Here is a 27,925-nt window from a genome sequence, read left to right on the forward strand (position 1 = left end):
GTTTGCATGTTTTCCCCGTGTCTGCGTGGTTTTCGTCGGGGTGCTCCGGTTTCCTCCCGAAGCCCAAAAGACATGTAGGTCAGGTGAACTGGCCATACTAAAATTGTCCCTAGGTGTGAATGTGTCGGTCCTGTGATGGACTGGCGGCCTGTTCAGGGTGTCTCCCCACCTGCCGCCCGATGACTGCTGGGATAAGCTCCAGCATCCCGCGACCCCAATTGGGATAAGCGGCTTGGAGAATGGATGGATGGATGGATTGTTTTTTTCATTTAGCTTTGTTTCTAGTGGATGCATGAAAGCAGAATGAAACAAGTCAAGTAATCAAATCAGGTTCGTTTTAGGTGACATTTATTGTTGCTTGCAATTATCACGAAAAAAAAATGTTAGTAAATGTGTTGGCAGTGTTAAATACAAAAGTTGGTTTCTTTTGAACAAATGAAAGATGAACTTGAAAAGTGCTGGGACATTTTTGGTGTTATGTAAACTAGTCAGAAATTACTTGAATTTAAATCCAGTTAATGAAACCAATTGGAAATGGCATGTAACCAGAGCTTGGTGGCCTGGTTCTGCTACAGTTGAAGTCAGAAGTTTACATACATACATAGGTTGAAGTCATTAAAAGTCCTTTTTTAACACAGATTCCATGTTAACAAACTAGTTTTGGCAAGTCAGTTAGTACTTTGTGCATGATGAGTAATTTTTCCAAAAATTGTTTACAGATTATTTCACTTATAATTCACTATCACAATTCAAGTGGGTCAGAAGTTTACATACACTAAGTTGTCTGTGCCTTTAAACAGCTTGGAAAATTCCAGAAAGTTGTCATGGATTAGAAGCTTCTGATAGGCTAATTGACATTATTTGAGTCAATTGGAGGTGTGGATGTATTTTAAGGCCTACCTCAAATTCAGTGCCCCTTTGCTTGACATCATGGGAAAATCGAAAGAAATCAGGCAGGACCTCAGAAAAAAAATTGTGGATCTCCACAAGTCTGATTCAACATTGGGAGCCATTTCCAAATGCCTGAAGGTACCATTCCTCTGTACAAAAAGTGGTACGCAAGTATAAACACAATGGGACCACTCAGCTGTCATACTGCTCAGGAAGAGATGTTCTCTGTCACCTAGAAATTAACATATTTTGGTGTGAAATGAGCAAATCAACCCCAGAACAACAGCAAAAGACCTTGTGAAAGTTCTGGAGGAAACGGGTACGAAAGTATCTATATCCAGAGTAAAATGAGTCAATGTCAACATAACCTGAAAGGCCGCTCAGCAAGGAAGAAACCACTGCTCGGAAACCTGCCACAAAAAAGCCCGACTACGGTTTGCAACTGCTCATGGGGTCAAAGACCTTTTTTTGAGAAATGTCCTCTGGTCTGATGAAACAAAAATTGAACTGTGTGGCCATAATGACCATTGTTATGTTTGGAGGAAAAAGGGGGAGGCTTGCAAGCTAAGGAACACCATCCCAACCGTGAAGCATGGGAGTGGCACCATCATGTTGTTGGGGTGCTTTGCTGCAGGAAGGACTGATGCACTTCACAAAATAGATGGCATCACGAGGAAGGAAAATTATGTGCATATATTGAAGCAACATCGCAAGACATCAGCCAGGAAGTTAAAGCTTGGTCACAAATGGGTTTTCCAAATGAACTGAACCCAAGCATGCGTCCAAAGTTGTGGCTAAATGGCCTAAGGACAACAAAGTCAAGGTATTGGAGTGGCCATCACAAAGCCCTGACCTCAGTCCAATAGCAGATTTGTGGGCCGAACTGAAAAAGGGTGTTCAAGCAAGGAGGCCTACAAACCTGATTCAGTTACAACAGTTCTGTCAGGAGGAATGGGCCAAAATTCCAGCAACTTGCTGTGAGAAGCTTGTGGAAGGCTACCCGAAACGTCTGACCCAAGTTAAAAATTTAAAGGCAATGCTACCAAATACTAAGTGTGTGTAAACTTGTGATGCAGTGGCGCCGGCAACTGTAATCCTGTGTGCACCGTTCATGCATTTTTTTATGATTTTGTTCGTTTTTTTTGTGTTTTTTTTGTGTTTTTTTTGTGTTTTTGGCGCAAATACATTTGAAGGCCGATGATTGGTGTTAATGTCACTGGCTAATAGCGCACGGTGTGTACAGGGTTACGGCTGCTGGCGCCACTGTTGTGATGCACTAGGAATGTAAATAAAAGCTGAAATAAATCATTCTCTCAACTATTATTCTGACATTTCACATTCTTAAAATAAAGTAGTGATCCTAACTGACCTAAGTAAGGGAATGTTTACGAGGATTAAATATCAAGAATTGTGAAAATCCGAGTTTAAATGTATTGGGCTAAAGTGTATGTAAACTTTCAACTTAAACTACATCCTGCAGATAAATGAGCATGCAGGCAATTACTGTATATTTATAACATATCCCTGTAAGCATAGGTCCTCTTGTCAGTTGTAAAGAATTTAAAGTTTTTACATCCCATATAAGTCTTGGAATGAATTTAATTTTTTAAATTTATTAGTCTGTAATACTGAACCAAAATCCCATGACAATCTCAACACTGCTCAAATGAAAATCAGTTGTGTTAGGTAGCTCTAAATCACTTTTATCATGTGCCAAGGCATCCATCTGTAGTCCACTAAAAGCGTTAACACAGTGTTCTTTGGTCATATTGATAAAGAATTGGCTCAAACATGAATAATACACAGATATTTTTTTGTAGCGTTACTGTCTAATTTGTCATTGCAATCTTGACAAACGTAAGGTTCCCCTCAAGGTCATACAATTTTAACTGTATTTCCCAAATCTCTGTTGTGAAAATAAAAGTAAAAAAATAGCACTACCATATTATATTTCTAACAATGACTGTCCAATCATGAAGAAAAAAAAACATAGCAAAGGCAAACAACTTAAATGCAAAACATACAATTCATAGTAATGGGGAATCACCAAGTACACCAAAAACTTAAAAGATAAAGAAGCTAAGCATTGGCTTCGACTATAATTTGTTTGGCAAGTTCGAGATATGTTTCTGTAAATGTATTTTTATGATTACATGGGTGATTCCCACAACAGCACATTTAAAGACCTTTTATCACCTCACAAAATTAGAAATACTCTAGATAAAACTTTCATTTTAAGTCTGACTTGTAAACTGCACCACGCACATCTCTGACATCGGTAAGCATAACTTTACATCGTAATGGAGTTTTAATGTTAATGTCATTGCTACATAGTAATCCATTGGAGTTTTCAATTTTAGGAGTGTTCTGAAGACAAGCTACTGCAGAAAAGAGCCGTAGATAGAGGTGAGACATTAACACCACAGTTGGCACAACATATGACAATGCATAAAAGTACAGTACATGGACTGTGATTCCACACATACAATTCTTGTACACAGTAAATGGAGGAGACAACAGACATGGAGGAAGCTAGAGCTACGTCTGGGAAAAGGAGCAAAGCTGGGAGCAGTTATGCTGGCAGGACTGATCTATGTCAGTCCAATTTCTTCTAGAACACTCCGTGGTGCCTCAGCTTCCTGCAGATAACATGAAAAAGAGGGGGGGCAGTTGTTCTTCATTAAAAGGTATATTTTTTGTACGACAAGGGAGGAGATAGTGAGCGAGTCAAGTTCTGTAGAACAAAGACCCCCCCAAAATGGTCTAAATAATAGATGAAGCATAATTGGTAATTACTAAATCTGCGACGGAGGACAGGTGACCTGTCTAGTTAGTCTAGGGTTTTACAACCTTAGTAAAACTGCCATGTTGCAACAACAACTGCTGTGCCTTTGCACCAAAATAAAAAAGGAAAAAGTCACTTAACTCTGATTTAGTGCCACTGCCCACAACCATAAAGCAACAATATGCATGGCATCCAAGCAAAGGGATGAGACACGTGAGGGGAAAGTACCGAGTAAGACACTGCTGAACTCTTAGTCTAAAAATACAGAGGTAAGGATAGGATAATCCAAGGTTAGAGAAAGAAAAGGGAGCAACAATACTGGATTTCCCATTTCTATGTGATTCACTACTTTGATTATGGGTGTATATAATTGAATTCGACCTCTTTGCTATGATATTTGCCATGATTTTCTCCAAAAAGAAAAGCTGCCAGACCAATATTAGATTTTTCATTAATTTTGCATTTTCATTTATTTAGTATCATATTAATTATTTAGGCAGTAGGAAGGCTGACACAGAATAGTAAAGGCACAGTCGAGTTCTGGTAAGATTTGATCTAAGCCCTGTAGGTGCATACAAATTACTCCAAGGGTGGTGGACAAAGCCACCAATGTTGGAATGTTGCAACATTGCAATGTTGTCTTCACTTAAAACATCAGTTGGACGGTTGCATGGGATCTTCCACCCATTCCAGAGAAAGTGTTGGTCTTAAAAAAACAGTCCTTACCTCCTGCAGCAGGTCGGCCTGCTCAATTGCCTTCAGCACATTCTTCTTGGACGTCTCCTGGGCCTCTCCTCCCAGCAGGAACTCATCCAGAATGAAGTAGGCCTTCTCAAAGTTGAAGATGATATCCAGCTCACACACCTGTGAAATCACACCATCAGAGGCAGATCCCAGGAGATCTTCAACTTCAGATTTTTTACTGTGGTCTTTCCCTTCCCCATTTCCTGAAACGAAAAACCAGAGATGAAATGTGTGTGAAGAGTACTCACACTTCCAAAGTATTTATCGAGCAGCTCCACATATCTATGGATGATCTCCAGGGTGATCAGCTCATTATCCTGGTCCTCCACTGCACAGCAGAAATACAGGCTAGCATATCTGTAAAAGAGCAAAACATAGAGAAATACATGGCGTCAACATTTAAAAAAAAGTAAAATCATAGCCCTTGCTCACACAGTAGGCAAACAGCCTTTTGTATTTAATAACTGCTTTTTCTTTTTTATCTTAAACTAAGTGTTAAGTAAAAAAATTTTCTACACCACCACTGTAGAAACTGGTAGCCTTGTATGAAACAAAGCTAAAGGTGGCTTTACAGTGACTCATGGGAAGCAGATGGTTACTAGCTTTTGCAACAGAGCTGATGGCCTAGAGTTGGAGGTTGATAGCAAGTAAAATAAAATGAGCTAGAAATGAACTAAAGCTTTGCACTGTGAAGTGGAGTTGTTGCCTCAAAACACTCAGACCGGACAAAAATGTGCAGTAAAATAAACGTTATAACTGGAAAGATGCAATATTGTATTCATATGTTTCAAAGATTTGGGAATGAATAGTGCTTCTCTGCTCCATCTCAGGCTGAAAACATGTATAGGTAAATATGGACATATATAGTGTATGTCTCTGCATTAAGTGTGAACTGGGGGAAAGCATAGATGAGAGGGAGAGAACTGGACAAACTGCAACCATACTGCAGTCAGGGGTGTGGACTTTCCTTGCACACACACCTTTTGTAGACAATCTTGAGGTCACGCCACTCCAAAAAGCTGCACATCTTAGGCTTACGTGCCAGTATGGTCTGGACTAGGTCTCTAGAGATCTTCTTCCTCTCTTTGTCAGACAGAGGCACATACCACTTCTGCAGCCGCAGCTTTCCCTGCCTGCTGAACAACAACATGAACTGCATCTAAAGGAAGGAGGAGAGGCATAGTGGGGAACAGGGTGGAGGGGTTCCATTAAAATAAAAAGATGGAGATTGTGCAGTAGCGCGAGGTACATATGTTGAGAGGTTAAATGGAGCATTAGGACGTAAAAGAAAATTGATAGACGAGAACTAGAAAGGACAAAGTGGAGTGTCCACAGTTAACATTATTGTTACATTTTCCATTATAATTTGTCAAGTCCCACCATGGCTAAGAGAAATAAAATCAGACAGAACCTCAGCATTTCGTAGAAAGGGGTGACTTTGGAGGTTAAAACGAAGTGTTTCGGTAATCAAAGTTATTGTTGAAGTTACGTAAAAAATAATCTAACAACCGAAGGGGCTTGAATATAAACTTTAAACAGTGTGGTATGCTAGCTGGCTAACGTTGGCTAGCCTTATCGTCAGATACAAACAAGATCAAACGGGGATGCTTTTCCACACGTTTGGTCATGACAGGTCATTTGCACTCCCCTTCTGCAACGCTTAGATAAGCTACAGCTGACAAGTAAATCACAGGTCTTACCTCGAACCTGACTTAGCTTCGACACTTGGATGATCGGAGACTTTGAGAAATTCAGGCTAAATACGTGGCCAAAAAGTGAGAGCCCCGGTGTTGTGGTCCACTTGTTCCGCTAGCTGCTACGCTAGCGAACAATCCTGCTGGCAACGAGGAGCCGAGAGGTTCGGTCAGCTTCGCTGTGATTGGGTAATAAAAACATCACAGAGCGCTTTAATTGGCTAAAAAGTCCCGTTATTCGCGACCCTTCCCCTTTAAAGCCATGCAGAACCTTGATGATGTGATGCAGCGATAAACACAAGTTTTATTGTCAACAGTCTTCTTGTGAGTATTTGAGAAAGTGACACTTCAATACACACTACAAACAAAAGCACGGATTCACAAAGGTCAAATCGTAGCTTCCTGTTTTTGTTTTTTGGTTGTTGTTTTTTTTGCCCTTTTTTATGCAATGTTCAAACATTTCTGGTTTTGATAGCTACTGAGGTAATTTTTTTTCCAGTTTATTTCTGCTTGCTGGATTTAATATGCTTTGATAAGAGAGAAATTGGTGGGGTTGTGGTAATATTACAAATCATCATTTATGTACTGTACTACACTGTCTTTGTTTAACAGTCGAATATTTAAGAGCCATTTCAGGATTATGGCTGTTATTCTGACATACAGAGTAATTAAGTGTCTTGACACACCAAACAATTACAGACAATAATAATTGCACACACTCATAACTGTTTGTTTGGCGTTTGGAAAGAGCCGAAAGAGAAGAGCATTAGCGCCCCTTGTAGAGCATTAGTGATACCACAACTGCAATATTTATTTATTTATGTATTTTTGTGGAATTGATAACATGGCATTACTATGTACTCCAGAACCCACCTTGCGGATACCGATCAAAAGTACTGCATGGTTTGCTGACTAGTGCAAGGACTGACTTTGCATAGTGCTCAAGTCAGTCTGATCTGGTAAACTGATTGCCAGCACAGGGGAATACAGGTTGTGAATATAATGCTATGAACAGCCGAACAGCTGGATGCTGTTTAGCTAGTAGCCTGCCTTAGCAAATCGACGCGAATCTGTCAAGTCAGATCCGCAGTTAATCAGTTGTGAGAGGGCAAACACATGCAGATGTGAAGAGATCGAGAGGTATGTTGACAATGGTTGCTGACAAAATGCGATACAGTTTAGAGAATATTGTAGTCTGATGTTCAAATGACCCTTTTGCATTTATATGGAACGAACCAGCTATCGTAGCTGCAAAAGTGGCCGTTGCAAGGTAAGGACATTTAGAGTAAATAAGGGTGCATTATCAACTTGCGATCTTGTCCGTGTTCGGTGTAGTGTCCGGACGTGAGGATGAGGAGCCGCAGTAACTCGGGAGTAAGACTGGACGGTTATGCAAGGCTTGTCCAAGAGACCATCCTATGTCACCAGGTACTTAACTCACAACAATGCGTGGTGATATAACATTATATCAGCTTGCAGCGTTACTGACAGCAGATAAAAGAGAGAGTTGGATATTAAAAAGCAATCGATATTATCAAGTCTTCGCCGTCTTTATGGTGCGCAGCAAATTGGAATTAGATGGTAGCTGATTTGCACTCACGTTTCATTGATGTTCATGTTAATTCGTGTAAATGTTCATATTTACCCATGCTGAAAGTGAACGTAGGCTATGTGTGTTCTGTTGGTAACTAGTGCTTGGTGCATAGAAATAAACAAGGATTGACCAAAGTTCAACCCCAAAATAGGCTGAGGACTGGGAAACTATGCACCTTATCTCAGCCTATCTTCACTTTCTGGAGTATATTGTCAACAGTGACGTTCGAAACTGTGACCCTGTTGATGGACAGCCGGTAGAAAACAGCACTGACTTGTTTTTTTGTTTTTTTTTACCGTGTGTGTGTGTGTGTGTGTGTGTGTGTGTGTGTGTGTGTGTGTGTGTGTGTGTGTGTGTGTGTGTGTGTGTGTGTGTGTGTGTGTGTGTGTGTGTGTGTGTGTGTAAGAACCCTGTGACAGGGTTACTGCCAGCCAGTGCCCAGCAGAAGGATGCATGGGTGAGGGATAATGTTTATAGTGTCCTAGCTGTGTGGGGACTGGGCATGGCCTACCGGAAGAATGCAGACCGAGACGAAGACAAGGCCAAGGCTTATGAATTGGAACAGGTGTGTATGTGCGCGTGCGTGTGTACGAGCGTGCGTGTGAGAGAGAGCAAGATAATCAATGTGCAGGAATAGGCAAATTGTGTACACCAATATATTGTTTGTCCTACCTTGTACGCTAGGTTAAAGCTCGAGTGGAACTTTTACATATAAATGAATGTCCGTTACAGGCAAGCTCTTTCCAAACGAGTTCACACAATGCTAATTAAACCTATCACCGCCAGGTAAAGCTCTCGGTATTTCACAGTATACCGGAATTTTAAATCTGGTGTCTGGTGCGACATTCCCGCGCTTGAGCACCGGTAGCGATGCGTTTTTACGTCAACCAGCAATGATCGCTTTACCAGAGCTGAACCTCCATGGGGGGGGGGGGGGGGGGGCAAGATGGTGGCAGAGTGGTAGACACTTTTATAGAACTTTCCTCCAACTTACCCAGAGAAGCAGCATCAGAGACTTCATCTACTGAAACGGAGTAATGTCACACACCCCATAGGTTCCGTTTGCAAACTTGAACAGAAACATTTTCACGGGCCTTTTTTTCGCAGATTCAGAAATCTGGTAGTATAAATAAATCCTTTCTTTGGAAAGATTTAATTTATAAATCTAACCCTTGAAAGAAGATATTTAAATATTTGTTTTAAATATTAAATCAGTCTTACAACATAAATATTTAGCAAAGATTAAATACTTAAATTATATCTAAATGTTTTATAAAAAAATAGTGGGATAAGCGGTTCGGATAATGGATAGATGGATGGAAATATTTAGCTACAAATTAAAATTTAATTATATTTATATATGATACACTGTTAAATAAATGTTTAATTACATTTTAAATATTTCTATTAAATCTTAAACCTAAATGATAAAATAAATATTTTGTTCAAAAACAAATATTTAAATTAAATCTGAAACTTTAGATTAAATATTTAAGTTAAATCTAAATGTTCATTTTAGTTTGTCACATTTAGCAATTTGCTATGAGAAGCTACATTTAAATTAAATAAATATGAAAAAGTACATAGCCAAGATTTAAATGTAAGTTAAACATTTATTTCTGAACCAAATACGTATTATGTAAGTTAAATACTTAACAGCAAACCAAATATTTGTTTCATTGATACAGATATAACATTTAACTTAAATGTATAATTTGTCAGCAAATATTTACTAAGTACAACAGATTTACGATATGAGCCAAATATATATTTTCTGTTCAATATCTAATTATATGGCTTATATTTAGATATTTTATATATTTAGTTAGATATTATATATGTATTTATGCTCACCGATTTAATATTTAAACCAAATGTTTAAAATTAGCGTTTTTTCCTTTGATTTATACATTTAATCTAGTAAATTAGCTATTTATTTATTTTAAGATATATTCATCTCTTGTATAAATAAACGAATAACTATTTCCATAACATTTAATTTAATAAATCTGATAGAATAAATTGTTTTATTAAATATTTCACTTAAATGTTAAGTCAGTTATTCCAAATAAATATATAACAACCTGCTTAACATATAACAAATCTAAATCAGGGATAATAATTAAATATCTAGTTAAATAAATAAATATATTGTCAACCATTATATATTTAAATGAAATACTATTTCTGTATTTAAGACAAATATTTAACACTGTATTAAATATTTATATTATATATTTATTTCTCTACCTCCGATTTAAGATATAACAAATGCTAAATGTTGGACCTTACACTTGGCAGGATTTATTAAATCTGGAGTTATGCCAATTACCCTGCCCATCTGCGTGATTTTTTTTTCGTACCCGTTTTCCGGGAACTCTGCCTCTGATTGGCTAGTACTCGTTGAGAGAGCGTTCACCTGGATTCTGGGAAGACCCGCCCTTACTCTATCTCTGATTGGCTAACCCTATCCCTAACCCTAACCTTAACCAACCTAATCAACGGAGGCAACGAGTACTAGCCAATCAGAGGCAGAGTTCCTGGAAAACGGGTACGAAAAAAAATCACGCCACAACTTGTAAGACGCTGTCTGCCGCCAACACTGTGAAACTAGCATTTCTCTCAAGCATTTCTGAAGGCACTTTCAGAGGGCCTAGTTGACCCAACGAGTCAGAGATGGGGGTGCTTGCTATTGTAGAATAACAACCAACTAAAGAAAAAATATAGATACTGTCGCAGGAAAAACAAATGAGACCAAGGCGAGTTTGATGTTTATTCCTCAACTCCAAAAACCAACTCCAGCAGGAACAACCCTGCCCCGGCGAGCCCGGGAACGTAAACCACGCCCCCAGCTCACAGTCCTGCTGGGTGAGAGGCATAGCCCCTAGTGTCTGCCACACAGCCCCCCCCCCCCCGAACACCCAGAAGGGACTCCTGGAAAGAAACTTAGTGTCTCACTGGAGGCTTAAGCAGACTGCCACAACGGCTGCGCCATCCCTCAGCCGAAAAAGTAGGTGAAACACAGTCCAAAGCCGGCTGAGAAGCAGAACGCTGAACCCGTGAAGACACTGCCGGGGTTCTGGAAGGAGGACGACCCCGACGGGGAACCTGGGCCGGAAACACAACTTCGCCTGCCACCCTGTGCGCCGGTTTAAGCCTATCAAGCGTGACACGCTCCCTACGCCCACCCATATCTAGCACAAAACCCTTAGGACCCGTCTCAAAAGGCACCAGGGGATCAACATTTTCTGGGTTATGGCCAGGCTCAGGCAATGTCTTTGGAATCAGTTTTGTCCATAGACTGTCCCAAGCGGTGTCCCGTGATCTCATGCACTGAGGTGGCTATGATCAATGGTCTTCTCTTGACAATTAAAGGACAATTTCATTTTTTTACAACTTGTGTCTTAGTTTTGTAGTTTTTGACACCGTGCATATGGATTATCATTTTACTCATTAACGTCATTATGGAGATTATGGATATTGGAGCCAACTGAGTTGTCAATGGACGATCATGTTGCTGAGCTACTTCCTGGTTCAGCTTGCAGGAATGACCGGCCTCAGTTTAATGTCGACAGACTTACTTTGGCAGTCGAAAACTTGAATTACCGTCCAGTGGCGTGTAGTTATTGGCATACCAATGAGCTCAGTTCCTTAGAAGAACATAAAAGGACATGCCTGGGAGATGGATTATTTTAGTTGTTGATATAAATCACAGCCAATTTATTTTGATTAATATTTATGCCACCAACAATAAGCTTAGTAATTTAGCATTGTTTCAAGATATTGAGTCAAAAGTCTGTCACCTCTATTCGGTTTACCCCTTGGCCAAATTAATATGGGGAGGTGATTTTAATAGTTTTTGATGAACATATAGATCGATGGTCTCCAAAGAATACGACCACTGACTGCGAACTCAATCATACATGTTTAAGAATGGATCTCATAGATATTTGGAGAAATAAAAACCCTAAAAAAAGTAGTGTAACGTGCATGGGTAAGTTGACACGTTGGCCACTGGCTGACGGGCTGACCTTCTAGTCGAGCGGTTAGCGATGTCTCCCGCGGTGCGGGCGATACGGGTTCACGTCCCGGCCGCGGCAGTACCTGTGGTTGCCCCCCGAATTCGCTACATAGGTGTCAGAAGTGGCATGGTGAGACCGTAAAGGCCATCGGAAGCATATGCGCCCAGAGGTGTGAAAGAGCTGATCTAGTCAGAAAGACACGAACTGAGGAAGCCTCTTGGATGAGAGGCGAAACGTCTTCACGGATATATACCAGTGAAGTTGCACTTGATACAACTCCCTTGGATGAAGGAGCTGATATACTTAAGCGCGGGGACGCGCTTACTGAAGGAGGGGGGTAGTGTAACGTTAATGGATAAGTAGACATGTTGGCCGCTAGCTGCCAAACTGACAAATCTGACTGTTTAGTCGAGCGGTTAGCGATATCTCCCGCGGTGCGGGCGACACGGGTTCGCGTCCCGGCCGCGGCAGTTCCTGTGGTTGTCTCCCGAATTCTCTACAGTATACATGGTGTAATAAGAATATTTCTCCTTACAATCACGTATTGATTTCTGGCTCATTTCCAATGACCTTGTTAATATGGTTGTAGATGTTTTGATAGAACCGGCTATTTTAACAGATCATAAAGGGATCCTCATTAAACTGATCTAAAAGATACTTATACACAGAAATATGGTACAGGCTATCGGAAACTTAATAACTCTTTACTGAAAAACGAAGACCTTAAATTGGAAATGAACAATATTATTGATAAGTATTGGAATCAAGCCTGTGCTATGGGTACTTATGGATATTTTTGGGAATTAATGAAATATGAAATTCGAAATGTTGCTATTAAGAAAGGAAAATTATTAGCAAAATTAAAAAGAGATAAAAAATTAAAATCATCAAAGAAATTTTAGATCTGCAAATGAAAAATTGTGGTAATTTAACTAGCCAAGAGGTACTCAATATGAATTTGCTACAAAACCAGTTAGACAATATTTATGAGGCTAAAACTAGGGGTGCCTTTATTAGATCAAGATGTAAATGGCTTGAACAAGATGAGAAAAAGACAAAATATTTTTTGGGTTAGAAAAAATAAATGCCGAATTTGCAGGAATAAGTAAGTTGATGGTTAATGGTGTTAACATATTGGCTAGGCCAAGGTTATTTGTATGCGCTCTTATACTGATGTCACCACTAGAGGACGCTGTTGTGTTGACATGTGGTCTATAAAAGAGCATGCGCAAAATAAAGTATTTTTTCCCGGTTCCAGCAACGCCGACGAAGTGAAAGCGTGGTTTTTTCTCCGTGAAATGAGCCTAGTTGAGCCGGTATTCCTGCCCTCAAAATGGCAACGTCAACGGGTTATGGGCCCAGAAGGGAAGGTGGAAGCCGATGGTACAGACTATGCTTCGTGCTTCAACGGAGATGAGAAAAATTACGAGTTATGGGAAATCAAGTTTTTAGGCCATCTGCGTTTGCTCGGTCTTAAAGACACCATATTACAAGAGCCAAATGACGACGAAAATGAGGACGTGGTCGCCGAAGATGCAAAGAAAAATGAAGATGCATATGCTAAATTGATACAATTTTTGGACGACAAAAGTCTCTCCCTGATTATGAGAGAAGCCGCCGACGATGGAAGAAGAGCGTTGGAGATACTGAGGGACCACTACGCTGGCAAAGGGAAGCCACGTGTGATTAGCCTCTACAGAGCTAACGTCTCTCCAGAAAGCGGCAATGAGACCGTCACAGAATACATCATTCGTGCATAAACGGCTATAACAGCGCTGAGAGATGCAGACGAGGTTCTTAGCGATGGACTGTTAATTGCTATGATTCTGAAAGGCTTGCCCGAAACAGCCCGAAGGATTTGAGGTTAAGTCAGACACAGACAAACAGTTAGTCTGTAAATTGAACAAGTCACTGTATGGTCTGAAACAATCAGGAGGAAACTGGAATAGAGTGTTACATTATCACCTCGGTAAAAATGGTTTTGTACAGAAAAAAAGTGTAAAGTAGCCTACTGTATGTAACTACCAGACATATTGTGTTGTGACTACAGTCTGTGTTTTGTGACTGATGTGCACAGTATAGAGCAAGTGGGGGTGTTAACATATTGGCTAGGCCAAGGTTATGTGTATATGCTTTTATACTGACACTGTTGTGTTGTCCTGTGGTCTATAAAAGAGCATACGTAAAATAAAGATTTTTTTTCCGGTTCCAGCAACACCGATGAAGTGCATGCGTGTTTTTTTCTCCGTGAAATGAGTCTAGTTGAGCCGGTATTCCTGCCCTCAGAATGGCAACATCAACAAATGGCTCAATAACTAATGATCCTAAAGTAATTTCTCAACTTGTAGCTCAATTTTATCAAAATTTATATTATTTGGCCCTTGCACCTACTCATATTGAATTCTTCTTGGACAATATCTCGATAGAGATAAATAAAATAAATGATGACTTTAGGGTTTTTTGTGAAAAAGAGATATCTTCACCTGAAATTGTTGAGTGTATTAAATGTCTTAAAGATAACAAATCCCCAGGTAATGATGGTCTGACGGGAATTTTATAAAACCTCACCTCAGCACTTGGACCTTTCTTATTAGCCATGTTTAGAAAATCTATTCAAAAGGGCGAGCTTCTTAGTATGCTAAAGCAAGGGGTCATTACATTAATTCACAAGACAAACAAAGACAGACTACACATTGAAAATTGGAGACCTATTAGTCTACTTAACAATGATGGTAAATTAGTTGCTTTAGTTTTTGCTAAGAGACTAAAACAGTGATTAAATCAGATAATAGATGAAGAGCAATCCGGTTTTATGCAAAAGAGATGTATTAGATACTACGGGATGCCCTGTGATGGCCTGGTGGCCTGTCCAGGGTGACTCCCCACCTGCCGCCCAATGACTGCTGGGATAGGTTCCAGCATCCCCGCGACCCTGAGAACAGGATAAGCGGTTTGGATAATGGATGGATGGATTCGTTTGATACTGGATATGATAGATTATAATAATCTAATACCCAATGAAAGTTTTATTTTGCTTATTGACTTCTACAAGGCTTTTGATACAATTGAACGTGAGTTTATCTTTAAAGCCATTTACTTTTTTGGTTTTGGAAAATATTTTCAAAATGCAATGCAGACACTACATAATGGCTGTTCCAGCTCTGTAAAGTTAATGTATGGCACGTCAGAAATAGTTAACATTCATCATGGTATTTGACAAGGCTGTCCATTATCTCCATTTTTATTTTTGTTAGTTACCCAAACAATGACTATGCATATACCCTTCCTAGGAATAAATACAGTGGGGGAGAATTTCAAACTTTGTCACCTAGCAGGTGATACTGCAATTTTTTCTGAAAGACCAAAGTCAGGTTTCAAAAGCAGTGGCTTGTACAAATGAGTTTTCTAATGTTTAAGGTTTAAAGATGAACTTGGACAAAACTGTCTTATTCACAATTAAACCTTTTGTTCTCTCAGATTTTTATGGGATCCCAATTAAAGAAAAGGTATTGTTGTTTGTAAGAATTTGGAACAACTATCTAAATTAAATTTTGATCCTATTATTGAAAAACCGAAATTGAAGTTGAATTTGTAATGAGAGATATTTCAATATTTGGTAGGGTTCTGTTATCCAAAGCAGAAGGGAATACTAGATCAGTATATTTATCAGTGTCGCTTAGTGTCCCAACAAATGTTACTAAGGAATTGGATATATGATTTCATCTGGAGGGAACCCCCCCCCACCCCATTATCTTAAAAAATAAGTTATCAGAGGTAGTAAAGAACAAGGTGGTCTTGAAGTCTTGGATTTTAATTTATTGAATAATACTTTTAATATTACGTGACTTATAGAATTTTTAAAGAATCCCAACAGTATCTGGTATGTTTTTCCTGCATATTTATTTGATTATACTGTGGTATTGATTTTTTGTTGTTGTTAAAATATACTTTTTCTGTTGACAAAATCCCAATTAAATTAGCTAACTTCCATAGACAAGCTCTTTTAGCTGTTTTATCTGTCGCTCATGGTATGACAATGGAATTTTACTAGTTGGCCAATTGATAAATAGAAATTGTGAGTTACTGTCATATTCAGAATCACACCAAAAGAATATGCTATTGTTTTTGATGAAGCGCTATATAAAATGCAGCTTTGTTGTTGTTGTTGATGAAATTCCCATGGGTTCTCGTCATCTTTTAAAGCGTTATAACCCTACAGAAATGAACATTATTATCTTTAGGCAAATCTTTATTGGAGATATTGATATTCGCAATAAAACATGCAGTAACAGAAACATCAGAAACGCTTTGGACTATGTTAACACCTCCTGCAGCAAGATCTTTTTTGTCCATGAGGGATTTACATTGGAAAAAAACTTGTTGTGTTCTAAAAAAATATTGTAACAAAGTGAAAGAGGTATCCTTCAAGAGCTTACATCAAATTTTCTCTGCTGAAGAAGTCTTGGAAAGATTTAAGCTTAATATGGAATATACGTGTGTTTTTTGTAATTCAGATGGAGAAACTATATTTCTTTCCTTTTTTTTTTACTGTGCCCATTCAAAAGATATTTTGGATTGATATGGTATAGACAGGACAAAAACGTGGTTATTACCCAGGATTTTTTTGTTGTTGTGTCAAATAAGGCGTGAGAAGTGTCTGAAAATATTGCACAGCTGTTATCCAGTTAATTCAGTTATTGTAAAATATAGGTTAAATGTTGACCCTCTTTGTTCCTTCTGTCACTAATGACAAGTCATCTTTTGGGACTGTATATTTAGTCAGACTTTTTGGTATGACTTTAACCTTTTTTTAAACAGAAAATTAGATATTCAACTTCAACTCAAAACTGAATTTAATTGTTTTTTGTTTGTTTGTTTGTTTGTGTGTTTTACTGATGTCAAGCAAATCGATGTTATTAATCTTATTTCTTTATTAGCAAAATTCTGTATACACGCCAACAAATTTGCAAAACAGAAACTCAACCTTACTGTCTTCATGTCCAACTTAAAATCCTACACTAAAATACTGTGCAAAATCTAAAGCTTGAAAACTAGAGCCTTATGTAATGAATTTGATTTGTAATTTAACTTATTTATTTCACCTTAATGTATCATCTGTGCACTACCTTGAGCATACATTTTCTTGTTACTGTTGGAATGGTAAGCCTGTTAAGTTCATTTGAGTTAAAAAAAAAGAAGAAAAAAGAGCTAAACTTCCGCGTGACGAAAGCGTTGGCATGCCTCTGATTGGCTTGCCTTCAGGGCCTTCTGCCAGAAAACTTCCGGGCTTTGAAGTTATGGCGGAAAAAAGTAAGAAGTGTCCCAAATGTTTCTGATGCTCCAGAAAAAAAAGAAAAAAAGGAAAGAAAGAAAGTCGGCGTTCAGAGGAAGGATCATCAAAGTCTTAAAAAAAGAAAAAAGAAAAAAAGAAAAAAAAGCGATCGATAGCGAGGACAAACACGGATAACCATTGTAGTAGCTTTTCCTCGTTGGAGAGCGCTGAAAGAAGAGAAGCAATTACTGTCACTACCCGAGAGGGGAGACAAAACTTCCACACTACAGGTTTAAATACCTTATCTTAGCAAACATTTGGCATGTGTCCCAACCAACCCAGTCGCACGGACTTTCGTGATGGCATCACGTTAATTAATAATCGTGATACCATCACGATTATGATCTGATTTACGTGATGTGGTCACGATCTGATAGAACCCTAACCCTAACCCTAACCCTCGAGTCGTGACCACATCACGTAAATCAGGTCATAATCGTGATGGTATCACGATCGAAAGTCCGTGCGACTGGGTAGGTCCCAACAGACCTGTCGAATAAAAACAATAACAATTATAATAATGATAATAGTAGTGGCGCAGTGGTTAGCGCGGTCGCCTCACAGTAAGAAGGTCCTGGGTTCGAGCCCCGGGGTAGTCCAACCTTGGGGGTCATCCCGGTTCGTCCTGTGTGGGGTTTGCATGTTCTCCCCGTGTCTGCGTGGGTTTCCTCCGGGGGCTCCGGTTTCCTCCCACATTCCAAAGACATGTAAGTCAGGTGAATCGGCCATACTAAATTGTCCCTAGGTATGAATGTGTGTGTGTGTGTGTGTGTGTGTGTGTGTGTGTGTGTGTGTGTGTGTGTGTGTGTGTGTGTGTGTGTGTGTGTGTGTGTGTGTGTGTGTGTCGGCCCTGTGTGATAGTCTGGCGGCCTGTCCAGGGTGTCTCCACGCCTGCCGCCCAATGACTGCCTGGGATAGGCTCCAGTGACCCCGAGAGCAGGATAAGCGGTTTGGAAAATGGATGGATGGATGGATAATAGTAATACATTAGTCAGTCCAACTGTAATAGCCAACTTCTTGCACCAATGGATTAAACAAACTAAGGCTGTGGTTAGGCTGGATGTTAAAATGTGAATTTGACTTTCAATCACAGCAGGATGCATTTGGTTAAAAAGAGCCCAGGTGCTCAAAATTTGCTTTTGACCCTTCCAGACGTAAAAGTAGCCAGGTTTGAATATTGTAGGAATTCTGTTTCGCAAAAGCATACATCTGGGGTGCCCAACCAGTCGCTCGCGATCGATTGCCAGTCGATCGCGAGATAATTTAGAAAAATTGAGTTAGATTTTGAAAAAAAATAAAATAAAAAAAATATTCGGCAGTGCCTTCTGTTCACATCTTGATTGACATTGAATCTGACTAACAATTAAGAGGAAAGATCAGCATTAGTCCTGTATTAGTCAGATTCAACATCAATCAAGATATTATTGGTGAATTAGTTCTCACTCCAAGCTCTGACGTATGAAGGCGTAACCTTGCATTCGCTGTCAGCGTCAAAGTGGAGAAGAGAAGATGAGAGCTGAGACTAACTTTAAGAAGATCAAATTCTCTTTAATTTTCTTTTGTGTATTCGGAGACAAACAACAAAAATGGCAGAAGCCGAAAGATCGGAAACTTATCATTTCCACAATGAATGGGAGGAAGATTATTTTTTCATTTATTCCAGCGCAAAATCCATCTGTCCATGTGCAATGCTAGTGTGGCTATACCGAAGAAGGTTAATTTGGAGCGGCATTTTAAAATGGTGCACAAGAGCTATGATACAGATCTCCCCATGAGAACGGCTCTACGGACATTGCAGGAATTGAAGTCTCAACTAGCAGTGCAACAGTACATTTTTACGCGACCAAACGCCAAGGGAAAGGCTGCAACGATAGTATCGCATCGCGTCAGTCATGTTCTTGATAAGCATAAGAAATCTTTCAAAGACGGCGAAATTGTCAGAGACGTTTGTTTTGGCTGCGGATGCACTCTCCGGTGATTTCAATATTAAAACGGACATTGGGAATGCCATTAAAGACGTTCAACTATCCCGGAATACTGTTAAACGGCGCTGTGAGGAAATGGCCGAGAATCTTCACGAGCAACTGAAGAAGGACATTGAGTGTTTTCCCCTCCAGTTCGACGAGTCAGCCGATTTGGTAGATGTGGTACAGTTCTGCATTTTCATTAGAATGGCCTTTGAAGACGTGAGCGCAAAAGAAGAGCCGCTCACCGTTTTGCCACTTAAAGGAAAGACTAGAGGCCAATGTATTTTTCAAGCATTCGTGGAATTCGTTAACCAGAATAAACTGTTCCTTTTTAAACTCATCTCCATTACAACTGATGACGCACCTGCTATGGTAGGCCGTACTAATGGGTTTGTTGGATTGTGCGGGGTAAAGTGATTCTTTCCCGGACTTCCTTAATTATCATTGTGTGGTGATACACAAATGAGGGTAGATTCACCAGGGGCTGCTGCTCCTTTAACGCAGACGTTCAGAGTGCTGACGTAGGCACTGCTTAGGGTTTCCGGGGTGGAGCCATGTTTGCAGCAGCCTAGCGGTTAGCTGGTTGCCACGAGAGATTGTGCTGTATCGGTGTTGTTTTGTGCGGCGAGTAAACGGAATTGACTCTACTCGATCTCTCCGTCTCCTCATTCCTGCACTCCCACATTGGTGACCCCGCACGTTGACAACGAACATGTCGACCCAAAGCGATGACGACATCGCTCCGGCTCCGAGTGATGCTAACGGGATGGCTCATGTTAGCGCTAGCATCTCAGCAGCAACGGTGAAGTTGCCCGAGTTTTGGCAGCACATTGAAGCCCAGTTCGAGCTGGGAGGAATAACGCGGGACGTTACGAGGTATTTCCATGTGGTGGCGGCGTTGGATGCCCGGACGACGGCCCGAGCTATGAGGCTACTGGAAGCCCCCCCGGCTGTGGGGAAATACGGCGCACTCAAGGCATTTCTGTTGCAGCTCTTCGAGCTGTCGGAGATGGAGAAGGCGGATCGCCTGTTGTCACTCAACGGACTCGTCGATAGCAAACCTTCTGAGCTGCTGGAGAAGATGTTGGCCGTTTTGGGCTCGGCTCCTTCATTTTCACCCATATTTTTCTGCGGCAGTTCGTTCATGCGATGCTCCCCACCCAGACCTCGCCCCCGCCTCTGGAGGACGCAGCGGGCACCGCGGCTGTTATTACCACAACAGGTTTGGTGCCAGGGCCAAGCAGTGTCGCCCGCCATGCAGCTTCAGCGTCCAGGGAAACGTCAGGGCCGGCGCTCGCGCAGGCGAGAACAGCAGGCTGTTTATCAAGGGCGCCTTATCTGGCCGGCGGCTGTTGGTCGATTCGGGCGCTCAGCGTAGCATCCTGCGTGCATCGGCCGCGGGCAGTCCATGGCCGGCGGTCAAGGCCCCCCGATGGATGCCGCGAACGGCACGCCCATACGTACCTACGGCACCAGGTATGTGGAGGTGTGTTTCGGCGGGCGGCGTTTCGGCTGGGACTTCGTTATGGCCGCGGTGTCGGTTCCCCTCCCGGGCGCGGACTGCATGTGTGCCTTCAGGCTGCAGGTGGATGGTACGAACTGTCGCTTGATCGATGCTGTCCCTTCTATACATACCCGTGCACACTGGGAGGTGCAGGGACGCTCGGCCTGTCAAACATGCTCGCCGCCGGAGATACGTATCAACATCTGCTCGCAGAGTTCCCTGACCTCACCACAGCTACGTTCTCGTCAGCGGTGGCCAAGCACGGCGTGGAGCACCATATTGCCGCCGACGCCCCCCCCCCCCGTCTACGCACGTGCTCGGCGCCTCGACTCAGCTAAGCTCGCGATCGCCAAAGAGGAGTTTGCCACCATGGAACGCCTCGGCATCGTGCGCCGTTCGGACAGCCCGTGGGCCTCCCCCCTGCACATGGTTTCTAAGGCTGACGGCGGTTGGCGCCCCTGCGGCGATTTTCGTCGCCCGAACAACGCCACAACCCCTGACCGGTACCCCGTCCCGCACATACAGGACTTCTCCGCCCACCTGGCGGGGGCCACCTTCTTTTCCAAAGTAGATTTGGTGCAGGGCTACCACCAGGTACCGATCCACCCTCGGGGCGTGCCCAAGACAGCAGTCACCACGCCATTTGGACTCTTCGGATGCCCTTCGGTCTCAAGGGGGCAGCGCAGACATTCCAGCGGCTGATGGACGCTGTGCTACGGGATATGCCGTTCTTCTTTGTTTACTTGGATGACATTCTCGTAGCCAGTGCATTCGCGGAGGAGCACCTGACGCAGCTCCGGCAGTTGTTCGAGCGGCTCAGTGCGCATGGACTCACAGTCAACCCAGCCAAGTGCCAGTGTGGCCAGTCGTCCATTGACTTCCTCGGCCACCGCGTCTCCCCGCAAGGAGCCGTTCCGCTTCCTGCCAGAGTGGACGCTGTCACCAGTTTTCCACACCCCCGCACTGTGAAGTCCCTGCAGGAGTTCTTCGGCATGGTGAACTTTTATAACAGGTTCATTCCCCACGCAGCTCACTGCATGCGGCCCTTGTACGAGGCCCTGCGGGGCAAGGAAGCCATGGGCGAGGTAGACTGGTCCCCGGGGATGGACGAAGCTTTCGACGACGCCAAGGCTGCGCTGGCCAATACCGCTTTGCTGGCGCACCCGTCACCCACTGCCCCGATTACCCTCGCGACCGACGCCTCTGACTATGCGGTCGGGGCGGTGTGTGAGCAGTGGGTGGGCGGCGCCTGGCAGCCCCTTGCCTTCTTTAGCAAACAGCTTAAGGACAACGAGCGAAAGTACAGCATCTTCGACTGGGAGCTCCTGGGTCTCTTCCTTGCCTCCCGACACTTCAGGTTCCTGTTGGAAGGCCGCCGTTTCACTGCCTTCGTCGACCACAAGCCGCTGACTTTTGCCATGGCCAAGACCTCTGAGCCGCGGTCCGGGTGCCAAGAGCGTCAGCTCTCTGCCATCTCGGAGTTTACCACGGACATCCAGCACATGGCTGGCAAGGACAACTTGGTCGCTGACTGCCTCTCCCGGGCGGTGGCAGGGTCCATTCACTTGGGACTTGATTACGCTGCCATGGCTGCAGATCAAGCCGCTGATGCGGACATCCAGTCCTATTGGACGGCCGCTACGGGGCTGCGGTTGGAGGATATGGTGTTTGACAGCATCAACGCCACGCTCCTCTGCGACGTTTCCACGGGCCAGCCCTGCCCAATGGTGCCCACCGGCTGGCGATGCTGTGTTTTTGACGTTATCCATGGCCTTTCCCACCCGGGTGTGAAGGTGTTCACTAAGCTGGTGGGGGCCAAGTTCGTCTGGCCCGGCCTCAGGAAGGACGTCAAGGCCTGGGCTGACTCCTACGTGGCGTGCCAGCGTTCCGAAGTACACCATCATACCAAAGCCCCCTTGGCGCCATTCCTGGTGCCCGAGAGGCGTTTTGACCGTGTGAATGTGGACCTGGTGGGCCCCCTGCCCCCCTCCCATGGGTTTACTCACCTTCTCACCATGGTGGACAGGACCACCAGGTGGCCGGAAGCTGTTCCCCTGTCATAGACCACGTCTACTGAGGTGGCCCGGATATTCATCGAGTCCTGGGTGGCCCGTTTTGACACGCCGGCTGACCTCACCTCTGACAGGGGCCCGCAGTTCACGTCGGAGCTCTGGACTGCAGTCGCGGAGGGGCTGGGGGTGAAGCTCCACTGCACCACAGCAGACAACCCGCAGGGCAATGGACTTTGTGAGCGGTTTCATCGGTCTATGAAGGCCACTCTTCGTGCCAGCCTCACGGACAGCAACTGGGTCGATCGCCTCCCGTGGGTCATGCTCGGCCTTCGCTCTGCCCCCAAGGAAGACCTCCAGTCCTCGTCTGCTGGGTTTCTCCCGGACGCTGTGGCCCCCTGGTCAGCAGCTTCTCATCGGGCTGTGGCCCGGGACAGTGCCAACGCTTTCGCTCCGATCCCTACATCTCATCACTGCCTCCCTCAGTCCTATGTCCCCAAGGATCTGCTGTTAGCCAGGTACGTCTTCATCCGCCACGACAGCCACCGTACCCCACTGCAGCCCCCGTACGACGGGCCCTTCCGCGTCCTGGAAGCGGGGCCTAAGAACTTTGTGGTGGACATGGGGGGCAAGCCGGAGCGGGTCTCGGTGGACCGTCTCAAGCCTGCCCATTTGGACCTGGGTGGGCCGGTCGAACTGGCCCTGCCCTCGCGGCATGGACGCCACCCTTCTCAGGCCCCTGGTCCAGTCTCAGCCCCTGCCCGGGCTCCGGCTCTGTCCCCTGCCCCCGCCCCCATACCCATTCAGCGCAGCCATTTTGGCGGCCTGGTCCGCCTCCCAAGACGTTGACTGTTTCACTGAGGACTGTTCGCCTGTTGACTGTTTGTGTTTCGCTGAGCACTTTTGTGTTGCCATTTTTTGTGATGGTGAATTCTGGGGGGGCCTGTGTGGTGATACACAAATGAGGGTGGATTCACCAGGGCCTGCTGCTCCTTTAAGGCAGACATTCAGAGTGCTGACGTAGGCACTGCTTAGAGTTTCCGGGGTTAGCCATGTTTGCAGCAGCCTAGCAGTTAGCTGGTTGCCACGAGAGATTGTGCTGTATTGGTGTCGTTTTGTGTTGTGAGTAAGTGGAATTGATTCGACTCGATCTCTCCGTCTCCTCATTCCTGCACTCCCACAATTGCATAATTCACCAACAAGCGCTGTGTGGGAAGATTTTAAACATGAAAGAAGTGATGGATGTTGCTATGAAGATTGTGTGCTTGGTTAGGGCAAGGAGCCTACAGAGGAGGCTATTTCGCACACACAGAGGAGACAGGAGCAGAACACAGACCTGTTGTTGCATACGGATGTAAGGTGGCTGAGCAGAGGCAAATTTTTGGAGAGATTCAGTGAGATGTTGCCTGAAATGAGAGATTTTCTCAAGCTCGCTAAACATGCCGGATATACACAGCTAGAGGACAACAAGTGGCTTTTGGATTTGGCATTCCTAACCGATCTCAGTAACATGCTGAATGAGCTGAATTTAGAACAGCAGGGAAAGGATAAATATGATCAGCTCAGTGAACACGTTTAAAAACAAGCTAAAGCTGCTGTCAAGTAGGCTGCAATGCAGTGACCTGCGAAACTTTGCTCACATGCAGGGAGAACTTAAATGTCAGGGTAACGACACAGCACAGCTTGATAATGCACATTATGAGGAGCAAGTTCAGAGCATCTTGTCAGAGGTTGATAGGCACTTTACTGACTTTGCATCTATTGAACCTGTTGCAAGCTATCTGTGTTTACCATTTGGAAATATTGATGTGGATGACATTGCCTCCAAAGTGGCATCACTGTTTCACCTGGACAGTCCTGCTGTGGAGAATGAGATCCTCACACTTCAAACTGACATTGAGATTAAATCCAGGGCAACACGTGGGATGGAGGGAGCGTTCCTGGAGCTACTGCTGCAGGAAAAGTATCCCAACCTCAGGAGATGTGCCATGAACTTCACAGCACTTTTTGGATCAACCTACCTGTGTGAATCTGCTTTTTCTCACATGAAGATCATCAAGTCGAAGTACAGATCCATAATGACAGATGACCGCCTTCTGGCCTGCCTAAGGCTTGCAACCAGCTGCTACAACCCTTACTATGAGAAACTAGCCTCCTCCTCCCAGTGCCAGCGGTCTCACTAAGGTCTCACTAAGGTAGAAAATGACATTTATTTCTACTTTTCTAACAGAGAACTTTACTGTATAGTGGCTGTATTATTTTCTGTTTGTCGTGTGTACTGAATGGGTATTACAGTAATACAGTTCCATATTTGGGCTGGTAGATCTCGGCTGGCTGACAAATTTAAAAGTAGATCTTGGTTCAAAAAAGGTTGGGCACCCCTGGCATACATGAAAGAAATGGAATAGAAGAAGAAAAGGAAAAAAATGCGGAAATTTTTTTGAATACAGCCATAGAACATGCATGACAGTCAATTTTTAGACCAAGTGCAGACTTCCAATGGTGTAATGGTGTAATCTGTAATTGAAAAAAAAAATAAGAATAAACATTTTTGATATCTTATAAAGGACCAGCAGCTTCATCCCAGTCTGAAACACAGAAAGGAAGTCCACTTACTGCATGTCATGTAGAAGTTATTCTGGTGTGCCAGTAACTCTGGTGTCGACTTGGTTGATCTCTGTGGTGCTGACTGCTATTGTTCTTTGGCAGAGTGTGGTGAAACTGATGCAGGGGCTCTTACAGTGCATGATGAGACAGGTCTGTACATCCATTTGCTGTTTTTGAGGTTTAATCAGATTTTAAATAGACAAATGCTCAATGTGTCTCTGTTAATGTTAATACGTAACCCCCCCTCCCCCCGGGAAGGGCAACATGCTTTCAGTTATGTCCTTCTGTACAGTGGAGCTATGTGTTTTGTGAATGGCATGTGTTTGTGTGGATATGCACAGGTGGCCAAGGTGGAGAAGTTCAAACACACCCAGAGTACAAAGGACTGTCTGCATGCCAAATACCATACTCCCACCTGTGCCACAGTGGTAGGAGATGACCAGTGGGGCCATCTACAGGTGGATGCCACCTCTATTTACCTACTTTTACTGGCACAGATGACTGCATCAGGTAGGCTGAGTGTGCATGCACTTGCTAATTTTCATGTCTTTTGTGGTTTGTTTGCTTGATGTTTCTGCACAACAAATGTGATGTGAAATAAATGTGTATATGACAACATTCTCACAGAGTTTGGTGGTTCAACTCTTGATAATGATCAGCCGTGGTATTTCCATAAGGCACAGAGTAGTTGGGTAGTGCACAGAAACATCTTGAACACAAGTCATGATATATAGTGTTCATGGTGATGATGCATAGCTTTTTCTAAAGAGGAAAAGGGGAATGTGCAAATTGCACACAGATTTTCAGCAGAAGTTTGACAGTTGATAATTGTAGCAAACCTTTCATAAAAGTACAGGTTTTTAGAATACTTTTTATTCGATACTGCTCAATACAGAAGAGATGTGATTTGAAGAACATTATTTTATAATTTGTTGTGTACGCTACAGCAAATTTGACAGGGTACAGGTATGGAGCAGTAAAGTGACACACTCCTTACTGACTGACTTGACCTGCCACAGCCACACCAGCACTGTGGTAGAAATACAGACTTTAACAGAAACTGCTGACTCAATTCCTCCACACAGTTATCCTACGTTTCCTAATATTGTCAGTAGCCTTGTAGTGAAGAACACTCAGGGCGAGACCAAGTCCAGACCAAGTGTTTAGGGGGACAAGTCTGAGCCAAGTTCAAGTCTTTAAGGTGGCAAATCGAACTCAAGACTAGTGGGGCCAACATTTGTATAAAGACATACCAGAACTGTGCAAGTCCAATTAAAACCATGAATCATAGCTGTAGTAGTCTACCAGCATATTAAAAGTCAAAATTTCCCTACATGGTAATATTATTAAAGTGTTTTTTTATCTGCCAAATAAGAAATATTTCAGATTCAAATTATCCAAAGTTTCAGAGACATAAATTAATAATATTACAAAAGAGAAAAAAAATAGATAAGATTGTACTTTATTAATTCCGTCAGAAGTAGTTTGATATTCACTTCAAAATTAAACAAAGGTAAATTTAACTGTTGTACTCAACTGGTCTTGAGAAAATGAGTCCACACTGTCTGAGACCTAGTCACCTCTGAGTCATTAAGCCGTAAAGTCTGAGACAAGACTGAGACCTTCAAAATGAGGATTTGAGACCAGACTCAAGACCTAGTCCACACTCAAGTACTACAATACTACTTGTCAGTTACTATTTGATGCAAATACAACCAAAATAAATGGTAATGGAAAAGGACCAAAGTCATCCAATCCAGAATGCCTCCCAAATCAATGGCTGCCACCCCTAGACTTTATGCAATCCAGACACAACCTCAAGGAAGCAAACAGTCATCATAGACACTTGCCACCAAGCTGAATTTAGCTTTCAACTACCCTCTGGCATTCGCTAGAGCTCTTTAGGAGGAAGAATAATCAGTTCTTTTACCAAACTGAACAAATCACCAACTCTTGCCACAAGCACCCATATCCATTGTGTTTACACTACCACTAAAGTTTTGTTACGTGTGATAAATGTGAAGACTTAATTTTCACATCCAGAGAAGTGCTTTTTGCCACCCTGGCTGTAAACTTGCAGCGGTCACTATGTGTGTCATGTCCCCACGCAGGCCTACAAATCATCTCAAACCTGGATGAGGTAGCCTTCATCCAGAACCTGGTGTTCTACATAGAGGCTGCCTACAAAGTAGCAGTAAGTTACACTTTGAGAGGGCGGGAAAGAGCTCCAGTAAGTAAAATGAATGGGGAGGTAAAGACAGATGTGGGCCCAATTAAGAAAGCCAGAAAGGATACAGGTAGAAATAAGGGAAGGAAGTTCTGAGACTGGAAAGGATATTCTAAAAGGAAGACAGGGTAAATAGTTCAGCCTGCAAGGTGGTGTAAGGAGCATGAATTTACAGGAGGTGATGAATATGGGAGAAATAAGCGAGAAGCAGGGGTGAAGATGCAGAGAGGTGGGAGGACTTGTTCGAGGGAGACAGGAAGTGTGTATGAATGGAAGCAGGAAAAGGGAAAATGAGCTGCCACCCTATTGAATTGTGTTGTCATGACATGCGACCTCTGTAGGATTATGGAATGTGGGAGCGTGGAGATAAGACCAACCAAGGCATTCCTGAACTCAACGGCAGCTCTGTGGGCATGGCTAAGGTACTGGAGATGAATGTTGCTACAACTTTTCACAAAAACAAGCTGATGAGTGTTTTTCTCAGGTTGAATAAAAAAAACAAAAACCCTGGCTTTTGTGTGTGTGTGTGTGTGTGTGTGTGTGTGTGTG

The 27,925-nt window shown here is 43.0% G+C and overlaps 2 protein-coding genes across 2 annotated transcripts in view; one reads left to right on the plus strand and one right to left on the minus strand.

The window, feature by feature from the left end:
* Positions 1-2,041: 2,041 nt before the first annotated feature.
* Positions 2,042-6,231, minus strand: LOC130111191 (AP-1 complex subunit sigma-2-like). The gene is made up of 5 exons (XM_056278279.1): positions 6,121-6,231; positions 5,401-5,579; positions 4,669-4,777; positions 4,403-4,540; positions 2,042-3,530 (listed from the first exon to the last, which is right to left on the minus strand). The coding sequence occupies exons 2-5, from the start codon at positions 5,577-5,579 to the stop codon at positions 3,483-3,485; spliced, it is 474 nt and encodes a 157-aa protein (XP_056134254.1). The 5' UTR covers positions 6,121-6,231; the 3' UTR covers positions 2,042-3,482.
* Positions 6,232-7,459: 1,228 nt separating this feature from the next.
* phka2 (phosphorylase kinase, alpha 2 (liver)) overlaps positions 7,460-27,925 on the plus strand; it is a 41,174-nt gene continuing 20,708 nt past the window's right edge. The window contains exons 1-6 of the mRNA XM_056278533.1: positions 7,460-7,542; positions 8,115-8,273; positions 25,252-25,299; positions 25,491-25,659; positions 27,261-27,343; positions 27,718-27,798. Coding sequence (XP_056134508.1) covers positions 7,465-7,542; positions 8,115-8,273; positions 25,252-25,299; positions 25,491-25,659; positions 27,261-27,343; positions 27,718-27,798 — 618 coding nt within the window. The 5' untranslated portion in view covers positions 7,460-7,464. The remainder of the gene's footprint in view (positions 7,543-8,114; positions 8,274-25,251; positions 25,300-25,490; positions 25,660-27,260; positions 27,344-27,717; positions 27,799-27,925) is intronic.

The sequence above is a fragment of the Lampris incognitus genome, chromosome 4 (assembly GCF_029633865.1).
Source record: "Lampris incognitus isolate fLamInc1 chromosome 4, fLamInc1.hap2, whole genome shotgun sequence".
Classification (NCBI taxonomy): domain Eukaryota; kingdom Metazoa; phylum Chordata; class Actinopteri; order Lampriformes; family Lampridae; genus Lampris; species Lampris incognitus.